The 13,585-nt window shown below is 40.6% G+C and overlaps 2 protein-coding genes across 3 annotated transcripts in view; both read right to left on the reverse strand.

Annotated features, from left to right (window-relative positions):
* The window catches only part of nub1 (negative regulator of ubiquitin-like proteins 1), a 9,076-nt gene extending 4,660 nt beyond the window's left edge, over positions 1-4,416 (reverse strand). The window contains exons 1-7 of one of the 2 annotated variants that reach the window (XM_023289605.3): positions 4,258-4,416; positions 2,806-2,927; positions 2,322-2,489; positions 1,758-1,822; positions 1,617-1,681; positions 970-1,137; positions 604-692 (exon numbers count right to left, since the gene is read on the reverse strand). In XM_023289605.3, coding sequence (XP_023145373.1) covers positions 604-692; positions 970-1,137; positions 1,617-1,681; positions 1,758-1,822; positions 2,322-2,489; positions 2,806-2,922 — 672 coding nt within the window. In that variant the 5' untranslated portion in view covers positions 2,923-2,927; positions 4,258-4,416. Of the gene's footprint in view, positions 1-603; positions 693-969; positions 1,138-1,616; positions 1,682-1,757; positions 1,823-2,321; positions 2,490-2,805; positions 2,944-4,257 lie in introns of both variants that reach the window. The other variant, XM_023289604.3, reaches the window with a different exon arrangement.
* A 1,576-nt stretch (positions 4,417-5,992) lies between these two features.
* Positions 5,993-13,243, reverse strand: LOC118471576 (uncharacterized). Its single transcript, XM_035956984.2, has 4 exons — positions 12,684-13,243; positions 9,255-9,365; positions 7,445-7,604; positions 5,993-6,858 (listed from the first exon to the last, which is right to left on the reverse strand). Exons 1-4 carry the CDS (start codon positions 12,724-12,726, stop codon positions 6,570-6,572), a joined length of 603 nt encoding a protein of 200 aa, XP_035812877.2. The 5' UTR covers positions 12,727-13,243; the 3' UTR covers positions 5,993-6,569.
* Between the last annotated feature and the right edge of the window lie 342 nt (positions 13,244-13,585).

Genomic DNA, 13,585 nt, shown 5'->3' on the forward strand with positions numbered 1-13,585 from the left:
ATGCTGCCTCCACCATGCTTCATGTCATGATGCTGCCACCACCATGCTTCACATCATGATGCTGCCACCACCATGTTTCACATCATGATGCTGCCACCACCATGCTTCACATCATGATGCTGCCACCACCATGCTTCATATCATGATGCTGCCACCACCATGTTTCACATCATGATGCTGCCTCCACCATGCTTCACGTCATGATGCTGCCACCACCATGTTTCACATCATGATGCTGCCACCACCATGCTTCACATCATGATGCTGCCACCACCATGTTTCACATCATGATGCTGCCACCACCATGCTTCACATCATGATGCTGCCTCCACCGTGCTTCACATCATAATGCTAAGATATCACAATCAATTCAAGTTAGATTTAGTGAATTTTGCTGACAGAACAGCCGAAAATCCAAACAAAAAAGTAATTTATGGTTCTACATTTGTGTGTTCTGCAGTTGAAGCTGTTAAAGGTGACGCTGTGATGTTTACAGGTGAAGTTATTCAGCTTTAAAGCAGAAGTGTTGCTGGAGGTTTGACAGTTTTGCACAAAAAGGAAAGTTTATGATGTGAATGGTTTGTGCTTTAATGCTCACTCCACCTTCTTCTCCTTGTGAGGGATGTTCAGCGGGTTTCCCTTCTGGTCACCGATCTCCAGAAAAGGCGTGGTGTCAGGATCCTCGCTGCCGTCTGACCACAAACAGAGAAACATCACTGCTGACAAAGTCCATGAAAATACAGCATGTTCAATCACACAGCCTGGAATTCATTTAAGAAAAAGAAAACAGGTTCTAACAGCTGTCTTTAGGAAACACACTGAAGAAGTCTTTGGAAGTGTGTACTGTAAAATGAGCCTATAGTGAGGAAAAATGAAACTAAAGTGAGGTAAAATGAGCCCACAGTGGGGTAAAATGTGACATGAGATGCTGCTGGGGTTTCAGAAGGTTAAAAGTGCTTGAGGCTAGACCTCTCTCAGACAGGATCTGGAAGCCTTTCTGGGTTCTCTGAATGCTCTCGTTCTGATTCTTCTTTTTCTCCTCGTCCTCCATCAGCTGCTGCTTCCACTCAGCGTCGCTCACCTTCAGCACCATCACCTTGCTGTGGTTCTTCACGCCCTGCTGGTCCAGAGGCTGGTCTGACAACACAGGAAAACACCTCCACAGTGAGGGACAATGAGAACATTCTGCTGTTTTCTGACTGATGGTTCTTTTTTTTTTTTTGTAATTTATTTTTTATTGGTATCCAGAGGTTTACAGAGCACATTCCAACCATGTCACAAGTGTAAATACACAAGTCACGAGGGTATTCTTGAAGGAAAAGAATTAGGCAGACTGAGGGAAAGAGAAAAAAAAAAAAAATAAATAAATAAATAAATAAATAAAACAAAACAAAAAAAAGGACATTTCAGAAATAAGCGTAAATGATAACAGAAATATCCCACTAAAGTTTTCCTCCTTATTATCACTTGTTGTCTTTCATATGCAGAATCAGAAGTAGGAGAAGGAGAGAAAGGATAAATATTTAAATATGTGTTAACTTGTGTATTATCCTTCATTAAAGATTCTGTCTGGTACCAACAGAACTGACACTGATGGTTCTTATGGCTGGACTGACCTCCGGACAGAGTTTTCCCATTGAGGATCAGTTTGACATGTTTGAGGCCGAACTCCTCGGCGATCCTGCAGCAGAAACACAATCAGGCTCAGCAGGTTGGTGTAAATAAATGCAGTAAACATGGCCTCCTCGGCTTCGTACCTGTCCATCAGCTGCTGCAGCGACACGTCCAGCCTCGTCTCCAGGTACGTCTTCGCCTTCGGATCCTGAAAACAAACAGCAGCTGTCAGTAAGTCAAACCTTCATCGTGAAGGTCGGCACACCACTAAATCTGCAACAACCAAACCCAAAATAAAAAAAAAACAAGAGAAATCAGGACAAGAAATGACATAGAGACACAAAACTACCAAAATGAGACAAAAACAACATAAACGAGACACAAACGACTAAAATGAGACACAAAACTACCAAAATGAGACAAAAACAACATAAATGAACCACAAAACGACATAAAACAAGACAAAAAATTACCAAAATGACACAAAAATGACATAAACGAGATACAGAAGTACCAAAATGAGACACAAACAACATAGATACAAAACGACCAAAATGAGACACAAAACGACATAAAAGCGAAACAAAACTAACAAAATGAGACACAAAATGACAAATGAGATACAGAACTACCAAAATGAGACACAAAACGACCAACAAGAGATATAAAATGAGTCCACAGTGAGTTAAAGGAGGTAAAATGAGTACCTTCTTGCTGTCTCGGGGCAGCAGCAGCTCCAGTGTCGCCACGTTGGTCTCTCTGAACATCTTGTTTCCTTTTCCTCTCTTCACCGCCAGAACTCGGATCAACTCCAGAGCGACGCCGACCTCCGGTGCCGACAGACCCAGCAGAGGAGCGTAGCGATTGGCCAGCTCCTGAACACAAGAGTTTAAATGAGCTGACAATGGGGTAAAATTAGCCCACAGTGGGTAAAATGACCAAGAGTGGGGTAAAATGAGTAAAATCTATGAGGATGAAACATTCCAGGTGGTCAGAGCTGCTGGAGCAGAAACTTCCTGCTGATTTCACATCTAATGAGTCTCATCCATTAAATTATGACGTTTGTTTTTCTGCATGTTTTTGTCTGTTTTGTTGTAAATCTTTAAGTTTGTCCATTTTAACGTATATTCAGAATAAGAGCTTCTTTCCTCAATGTGATGGAGCTACCAGCTGAGTGTTGTTGTTGTTGACCTGCATGTGCTGCTGCCCCGGCTGGTTGTCATCGTCGGTGTATGGAGGGTTCCACAGCTGGATCTTCTCCTGCTTCAGAAGGTTCTTCAGCTTCGCCTCCGTGTTCTGCTCCGCCATCCTCACTGGAAACAACAACAACTGGTAAAAAACAACAACAGTAGGTCAATTTAGGCATATTTTAAGGAATTTTGAATTTTTAAAAAAAATATTGACATTCTTTGAGTCGGTCTTGACACATTTCAAGTCATTTTTTGCATATTCCATGTCATTTTGGACTTTTTTTTAGTCATTCTGTACAGATTATGAGCAATTTTGGACACATTTTCTGTTGTTTCAGACTTTTATTGGCGTTTTTAATGACTTTTAAGGAATCTAGGATATTTTGCTCTAATTTTAAACACATTTAAAGCCATTTTTGATATTTTTTTGTAGTTTCAAATACTTTTGGACATATTTTGAGCAATTTTGAACCATTTTTGAGTCATTCCAAACAGGTTTCAAATAAATATAGACATATTTTAAGGAATTTTGGATATTTTTTGGAATATTAAGATTCTTTGATTCATTCTTAACATATTTCAAGTCATTTTCCTGCATATTCCATGTCATTTTGAACCTTTTTGAGTCATTCTGGACAGGTTTTAAGAAATTTTGGATATATTTTATATCATTTATAGCTTTTACTGTCATTTTACATGAATTTGAAGTAGCTGCATATATTTAGCTGTAATTCTGAACAAATTTAAAGCCATTTTTGACATTTGTTTGTATTTTCAAGTCAATGTGGACATATTTTGAGTAATTTTGAACCATTTTTGAATCATTCCAAACAGGTTTCAAATCAATTTAAACATATTTTAATACATTTTGGATATTTTTTTGTAATACTGACATTCTCTGAGTCATTCTTGGCACGTTTTATGTCATTTTTTTGATATTCCATGTCGTTTTGGGCTTTTTTTTCTCCGAGTCATTCTGGACAGATTTTAAGTAATTTTCGACATATTTTCTGTTATTTAGGACTTTTATTGGCATTGTTAATTACTTTAAATGAGTCTTGGATATTTTGTGGAAATTCTGAACAAATTTGAAGTCATTTTTGAGATTTTTACATTTCCTGATTACTTCTCTGATGTCACATGACTCTACCCAGTTGTATTGTGGGAAATGTAGGTTTCAGTGGTTTCGAGCAGGACTTGCAAAAAACATCTGGTGTAGAAAACTTGAAACTTTATGAAGCTTCCTCTGAAGCTCAGAAAACTAAAAAGACTTCCGTGTGTTTTCTAGAAGCTGCTAGTTGGAATTAAGTCGTCATTTTGGAGAATTAACAGGTTTGACTACAGCTAACTCCAGCTAGCAGCTAGCTAACCCTAGCTGCTAACACAGCCGCTAAATGCTCCGACCTGAGCCTGTCAGGAGTCGCTGTCGGCGGGAAGTGTTCCTGTGAGTTACCTCGGTGTCAGAGGACCCGGTGACCGGCGGCTCCGCGGTTTAAATGTCGGTTAAATGTCCGTTAACGCTCCGCTAGCTCCGCTGGATGATGTTGTTTTTATGAGTCTGTCGTTTCTGGGAAGGAGGTGCGACGCAGCAGATGCTCACTCCGAGCGCGTTTCCGGATCCCAACAACGTCACCTCCGTCCGCTGAGAACAGGTGAAGCTGTGGTCCGTCAGAGAGCATCCAGGTGGAGCATCTTTCCAAGAGAGACGATCTTTGACACACTACGGCGCCGTATGAGGGTCCAAAGTCATGTGTTTCTGAATGAGCGCAACTTTTCAAACAAACAAAAATCCCAGGGAAAATAAAATAAAATAAAATTAAATTAAATTAAATTAAATTAAATTAAATTAAATTAAATTAAATTAAATTAAATTAAATTAAATTAAATTAAATTAAATTCCAAAAATAATAAAACAAAATAAAATAGCAAATAATGTAAAATAAAAATGAAAACACCCAAAATGATTAAATAAAAATGTAATATCCAAAGTGATAAAATAAAATACAAATTGTGCTAAAAATGAAAACAATTTAAATTGAAATATGAAGTAAAGCAAAACCAAATATCCAAAGTGATAAAACTAAACAAAACACCAAATGTGATCATAGAAAATGAACAGCCAAAAAATTATTGTAAAAATCCACAGAGATAAAATAAAATTAGAAAACCCAAAGTGGTTAAATAATAACAAAGTGATGGAATAAAACAAAATACCAAAAATCCTAAAATTAAATCATATTAAATGAAATGTTAAAAAAAAGTAAAGTAAAATAAGAGTAAATTTCCAAAACGATTAAACAAAAACAAAACACCAACTGTGGTGAAAGAAAACTAAATAAAATACCCAAAGTGATAAAACAAAAATAAATAACAAATATGAAAAAATAAAATAAGCAAATCATAAAATTTTAAAAAAGTAAATAAATTAAAATACAACATTTAAGTAATAAAATAGAAAAAACATGATAAAATATAACACCCCCCAAAAAAAACCCCACCAAAATGATAAAATAAAACTACTTTGAACATTTGATCAAAACACTGTATTTAAAAAATTAGTAGAACTTGATGTTCTGCCAGCTGAACGAAGAAAAATGGAATTATTCTTTATTATGAGCTGCTTTAGCGACAGGAACAGAAACAGGTTGACAGGTTTTATTTTCTTCCGTTTACACTGCTGTCCTGGTTTATCCATACAGACTCTGGATCAGCGTGAATCCGGCCGGCTGTTACACATTTTTGCTGTTATTGTGAACATTTTGAAGGCTACACTGATGTTTTATCGTATGTTTCGCTGTCAGATCTCACAGGTTGTGTTTTTTGTTTTTATTTCCAGATGTTTTCAGCTAAACACGTTTCTCTGATGAACTTCAGAATCCATCCTCGCTCTGTTTGTAGAAAGCTGACTGGTCTTTCCAGAATTAGAAAAGACATCTTCAAATATGTGAAAATGACTTGAAATTTGTGCAGAATTACAACAAAATATCCAAGAGTCATTAAAAGTGCCAATAAAAGTCCAAAATTACTCAACATCTGTCCAGAATGACTCAACATCTGTCCAGAATGACTCAACATCTGTCCAGAATGACTCAAAAAAGGTCCAGAATGACATGGAATATGTAAAAAATGACTTTAAACGTGTTGAGAATGACTCAAATAATGTCAATATTACAAAAAAAATATTCAAATTACCATAAAATATGTTTAAATTTATTTACAACCTGTTGGGAATGACAGAAAAATAGTTCAGAATGACATAAAATATGTCCAGAAGTACTTGAAACTACAAAAAAATATCAAAAATGACTTTGAATTTGTGCAGAATTACAACTAAATATCCAAGATTCCTTAAAAGTCATGAAAAACATCAATAAAAGTCCAAAATTACTTAACATCTGTCCAGAATGACTTGAAAAAGGTCCAAAATGACATGGGATATGTGAAAACGTTGCGTAAAACGTGTCAAGAATGACTCAAAGAATGTCAATATTAGAAAAAATATTTAAATTACCATAAAATATGTCTACATTTAATTGAAACCTTTTGGGAATGACTCAAAAATTGTTCAGAATTACTGAAAATATGTCCAAAATGACTTGAAAATACAAAAAAAATGTCAAAAATGGCTTTAAATGTGTTCAGAATTACAACAAAATATCCTAGATTCCTTAAAAGTCATTAAAAATGCCAATACAAGTCCAAAATGACAAAACCTGCCCAGAATGACTAAAAAGGTCCAGAATAACCTGGAATATTTAAAGTTTGTCAGAAGGATGAGTACATGCCGAGCCGGCGGGCGGCCTCGGAGATCCTGGGGGTCTTCCTGCTGGGGAACGGGAAGCTGAGGAGCCTCCTGGACCTGCTGCTGTTCTCCTGGTGGGTCTGGAGCTGCTGCAGGTCTGGATGCAGGTCCTCTCCAGATCCGTCAGAGTCCAGAGCGGCGGCGAGGCAGTCGTCTCTGGAGCTGCTGGACGAACCGCAGAGCGACGTTTCTCTGGAGCTGCCGAGAGAATCCGAAACCAACGACACGTTTCTGTCTCCAGACTCCGAACGCCTGCAGAGAAAAAACAGATTTCTGCTCAGAAACGAAGCAGCACAAAGACGGAGTGAGGACGGATTCTGGAGAGCATCAGAGAAACGTGCTCAGCGTCACGTAAAGTTCAACTCATGTTTTACGTATTCCAAGTCATTCTGGACCTTTTTAGTCATTCTGGAATGACTAAAAAGGTCCAGAATGACATGGAACATGTGAAAACATTACATAAAACGTGTCAAGAATGACTGAAACAATGTCTATATTACCATAAAATATTCAAATTACCATAAAATATGTCTACATTTATGTGAAACCTGTTGGGAATGACTCAAAATGGTTAAAAATCACTCAAAATATGACTAAAAGTACTTGAAACTACAAAAAAATACCGAAAATGACCTGAAATGTGTCCAGAATTACAACTAAATTCTAAGATTCCTTTAAAGTCAATGCCAATAAATAAATAAATAATGTGTCTAGAACTACTAGAACCTGGTCTGGATGATGTGCTGCAGGTTCTGTAGGTCGAAAACTGTGACGTTCCGTATTTAATGGATCGTCAGTGAAAAACCAACAACTAGAACCACCACTAGACGTGTCCTACCTGCTGCTTCTGGTGCTGGTTCTGGTTCCTCCGGTTCTGCAGCGCTGGTGCAGGTCCAGGTGGACGTGCCAGGGGTCAAAGGTCAGGTCGAGGTCCGAGGTGCTGGTTGGTTCCCACAGCAACATCAAACCCTGAGGAACGGTGACGACGTCTTCAGACACTGAAGACAGAAAAAACTGAATCTGAGTCTGGAAGGTGGTAGAACCATGAAGAAAAAGCAGATATAGAACACTAGAGGAACCATACAGCAGATATTGAACACTAGAGGAACCATACAGCAGATATAGAACACTGGAGGAACCATACAGCAGATATAGAACACTGGAGGAACCATACAGCAGATATTGAACACTAGAGGAACCATACAGCAGATATAGAACACTAGAGGAACCATACAGCAGATATAGAACACTAGAGGAACCATACAGCAGATATTGAACACTAGAGGAACCATACAGCAGATATAGAACACTGGAGGAACCATACAGCAGATATAGAACACTAGAGGAACCATACAGCAGATATTGAACACTAGAGGAACCATACAGCAGATATAGAACACTGGAGGAACCATACAGCAGATATTGAACACTAGAGGAACCATACAGCAGATATAGAACACTAGAGGAACCATACAGCAGATATAGAACACTAGAGGAACCATACAGCAGATATTGAACACTGGAGGAACCATACAGCAGATATAGAACACTAGAGGAACCATACAGCAGATATAGAACACTAGAGGAACCATACAGCAGATATTGAACACTAGAGGAACCATACAGCAGATATAGAACACTAGAGGAACCATACAGCAGATATAGAACACTGGAGGAACCATACAGCAGATATAGAACACTGGAGGAACCATACAGCAGATATTGAACACTAGAGGAACCATACAGCAGATATAGAACACTAGAGGAACCATACAGCAGATATTGAACACTAGAGGAACCATACAGCAGATATTGAACACTAGAGGAACCATACAGCAGATATTGAACACTAGAGGAACCATACAGCAGATATAGAACACTAGAGGAACCATACAGCAGATATAGAACACTAGAGGAACCATACAGCAGATATAGAACACTAGAGGAACCATACAGCAGATATAGAACACTAGAGGAACCATACAGCAGATATAGAACACTAGAGGAACCATACAGCAGATATAGAACACTAGAGGAACCATACAGCAGATATTGAACACTAGAGGAACCATACAGCAGATATTGAACACTAGAGGAACCATACAGCAGATATAGAACACTAGAGGAACCATACAGCAGATATTGAACACTAGAGGAACCATACAGCAGATATAGAACACTAGAGGAACCATACAGCAGATATAGAACACTAGAGGAACCATACAGCAGATATAGAACACTAGAGGAACCATACAGCAGATATAGAACACTAGAGGAACCATACAGCAGATATAGAACACTAGAGGAACCATACAGCAGATATAGAACACTAGAGGAACCATACAGCAGATATAGAACACTAGAGGAACCATACAGCAGATATTGAACACTAGAGGAACCATACAGCAGATATTGAACACTAGAGGAACCATACAGCAGATATAGAACACTAGAGGAACCATACAGCAGATATTGAACACTAGAGGAACCATACAGCAGATATAGAACACTAGAGGAACCATACAGCAGATATTGAACACTAGAGGAACCATACAGCAGATATAGAACACTAGAGGAACCATACAGCAGATATAGAACACTAGAGGAACCATACAGCAGATATAGAACAGTGGACCCTCAGAGCTCACCTGTCTGGAGCAGCAGCACCTGAGGGTGGATCCTCTGTGTCTCCCTGCAGCTCCGGTACCGTTCCCTCAGAACCGACACCTCCATCTGATCCCGGTCCTCCTCCTGGATCCCTGCAGCAGGACACAGAGTCACCTGGACACCTAAACACCTGATCACCTAAACACCTGGACACCTGAACCTAAACACCTAAACACCTAAACACCTGATCACCTAAACACCTGATCACCTAAACACCTAAACACCTGATCACCTAAACACCTGATCACCTAAACACCTAAACACCTGATCACCTAAACACCTGATCACCTAAACACCTGATCACCTAAACACCTGATCACCTAAACACCTGATCACCTAAACACCTAAACACCTGATCACCTAAACACCTGATCACCTAAACACCTAAACACCTGATCACCTAAACACCTGATCACCTAAACACCTGATCACCTAAACACCTGATCACCTGGACACCTAAACACCTGGACACCTGGACACCTGGACACCTAAACACCTGGACACCTAAACACCTGGACACCTAAACATCTGGACACCTAAACACCTGGACACCTGGACACCTAAACACCTGGACACCTGGACACCTAAACACCTGATCACCTGGACACCTAAACACCTGATCACCTGGACATCTAAACACCTGGACACCTAAACACCTGGACACCTAAACATCTGGACACCTAAACATCTGGACACCTAAACACCTGGACACCTAAACACCTGGACACCTGAACCTAAACACCTGGACACCTAATCACCTGAACATCTGGACACCTGAACCTAAACACCTGGACACCTAAACACCTAAACACCTAAACACCTGATCACCTAAACACCTGATCACCTAAACACCTGATCACCTGGACACCTGATCACCTAAACACCTGATCACCTGGACACCTAAACACCTGGACACCTAAACACCTGATCACCTGGACATCTAAACACCTGGACACCTAAACACCTGGACACCTAAACATCTGGACACCTAAACACCTGATCACCTGGACATCTAAACACCTGGACACCTAAACATCTGGACACCTAAACATCTGGACACCTAAACACCTGGACACCTAAACACCTGGACACCTGAACCTAAACACCTGGACACCTAATCACCTGAACATCTGGACACCTGAACCTAAACACCTGGACACCTAAACACCTAAACACCTAAACACCTGATCACCTAAACACCTGATCACCTGGACACCTGATCACCTAAACACCTGATCACCTGGACACCTAAACACCTGGACACCTAAACACCTGATCACCTGGACATCTAAACACCTGGACACCTAAACACCTGGACACCTAAACACCTGGACACCTAAACACCTGATCACCTGGACATCTAAACACCTGGACACCTAAACACCTGGACACCTAAACATCTGGACACCTAAACATCTGATCACCTGGACACCTAAACACCTGGACACCTGGACACCTAAACACCTGGACACCTAAACACCTGATCACCTGGACATCTAAACACCTGGACACCTAAACACCTGGACACCTAAACATCTGGACACCTAAACACCTGGACACCTAAACACCTGGACACCTAAACACCTGATCACCTGGACATCTAAACACCTGGACACCTAAACACCTGGACACCTAAACATCTGGACACCTAAACACCTGGACACCTGGACACCTAAACACCTGGACACCTGGACACCTAAACACCTGATCACCTGGACACCTAAACACCTGATCACCTGGACATCTAAACACCTGGACACCTAAACATCTGGACACCTAAACATCTGGACACCTAAACACCTGGACACCTGGACACCTAAACACCTGGACACCTGGACACCTAAACACCTGATCACCTGGACACCTAAACACCTGATCACCTGGACATCTAAACACCTGGACACCTAAACACCTGGACACCTAAACATCTGGACACCTAAACATCTGGACACCTAAACACCTGGACACCTAAACACCTGGACACCTGAACCTAAACACCTGGACACCTAATCACCTGAACATCTGGACACCTGAACCTAAACACCTGGACACCTAAACACCTAAACACCTAAACACCTGATCACCTAAACACCTGATCACCTAAACACCTGATCACCTGGACACCTGATCACCTAAACACCTGATCACCTGGACACCTAAACACCTGGACACCTAAACACCTGATCACCTGGACATCTAAACACCTGGACACCTAAACACCTGGACACCTAAACATCTGGACACCTAAACACCTGATCACCTGGACATCTAAACACCTGGACACCTAAACATCTGGACACCTAAACATCTGGACACCTAAACACCTGGACACCTAAACACCTGGACACCTGAACCTAAACACCTGGACACCTAATCACCTGAACATCTGGACACCTGAACCTAAACACCTGGACACCTAAACACCTAAACACCTAAACACCTGATCACCTAAACACCTGATCACCTAAACACCTGATCACCTGGACACCTGATCACCTAAACACCTGATCACCTGGACACCTAAACACCTGGACACCTAAACACCTGATCACCTGGACATCTAAACACCTGGACACCTAAACACCTGGACACCTAAACACCTGATCACCTGGACATCTAAACACCTGGACACCTAAACACCTGGACACCTAAACATCTGATCACCTGGACACCTAAACACCTGGACACCTGGACACCTAAACACCTGGACACCTAAACACCTGATCACCTGGACATCTAAACACCTGGACACCTAAACACCTGGACACCTAAACATCTGGACACCTAAACACCTGGACACCTAAACACCTGGACACCTAAACACCTGATCACCTGGACATCTAAACACCTGGACACCTAAACACCTGGACACCTAAACATCTGGACACCTAAACACCTGGACACCTGGACACCTAAACACCTGGACACCTGGACACCTAAACACCTGATCACCTGGACACCTAAACACCTGATCACCTGGACATCTAAACACCTGGACACCTAAACATCTGGACACCTAAACATCTGGACACCTAAACACCTGGACACCTGGACACCTAAACACCTGATCACCTGGACACCTAAACACCTGATCACCTGGACACCTAAACACCTGATCACCTGGACATCTAAACACCTGGACACCTAAACACCTGGACACCTAAACATCTGGACACCTGGACACCTAAACACCTGATCACCTGGACACCTAAACACCTGATCACCTGGACATCTAAACACCTGGACACCTAAACATCTGGACACCTGGACACCTAAACACCTGATCACCTGGACGCCTGAACGTTACTGAATTATTTTCTATCCAGCTCCAGTCCTGATAAAACCCAGGTTTAAACGGAGGCAGTGTGTTTCCGCTAACATCAGATCTGCTCATAAAGCCGAGTGTTTACCGTCCAGCAGCTGTCTGGGCGTCACGCAGCAGCAGCAGGACATCCTGTTGGCAGCAGAAACACACCTGCTGCAGGTGTTTTATCCCGGAAGCTGTGAAAACCTGCTGCTAAAATCCACCTGGATACATCCAGACGAGGCGAGAAGAATCCAGCTTCAGGTGTGAGGAGAACGAGCTGAGGAAAGAGGTTGCTGTTTCTGCTGCTACCTGGTCGACCAGGAGGTGAACAAATACTCCATCCAGTATTCTGCCTTTGATTAAAGTGTAAACAGTGGAGGACAAAGTTCTGACCTTCTCTGTTCACACAATCACACCCCACTGTTGAGAAGATTATTTAACAGCCAACAGAAGACTCAGCTGAGAGGCTGCAGCAGAGAAACTCACAGTTTATACCAGATTATACCAGTTAATATCATATTACACCAGTTTATACCCAGATTATACCAGTTAATACAAGTTTTTAGCAGTTAATATCAGATTATACCAGTTTATACCCATATTATTCTAGTTTATAACAGATTATACCAGACTATACTAGTTTATACTCAGATTGTTCCAGTTTATATCAGATTATAACCAGAATATATCAGTTTATACCCATATTATACCAGATTATACCAAATTAAACTATATTATGCCAGTTTATATCCAGATTATAGCACATTAAATCAGATTATAGTAGTCTATACCAGATTATACCATATTATTAAACCAATTTAAATCAGATCATATCAATTTAAATTAGATTATGCCATAAAATACCAGTTTACACCAGTTTATGCAAGTTTATACCGAGATTATACTAGATTATACCAGTTTACACCAGTTTATATCAGTTTATATTAGTTTATACCCACTTTAAACCGCTTCAAACCACTTTAAACCGGTTTAAACCCGTTTATA

Source organism: Amphiprion ocellaris, chromosome 22 (assembly GCF_022539595.1).
Source record: "Amphiprion ocellaris isolate individual 3 ecotype Okinawa chromosome 22, ASM2253959v1, whole genome shotgun sequence".
NCBI classification, from domain to species: domain Eukaryota; kingdom Metazoa; phylum Chordata; class Actinopteri; family Pomacentridae; genus Amphiprion; species Amphiprion ocellaris.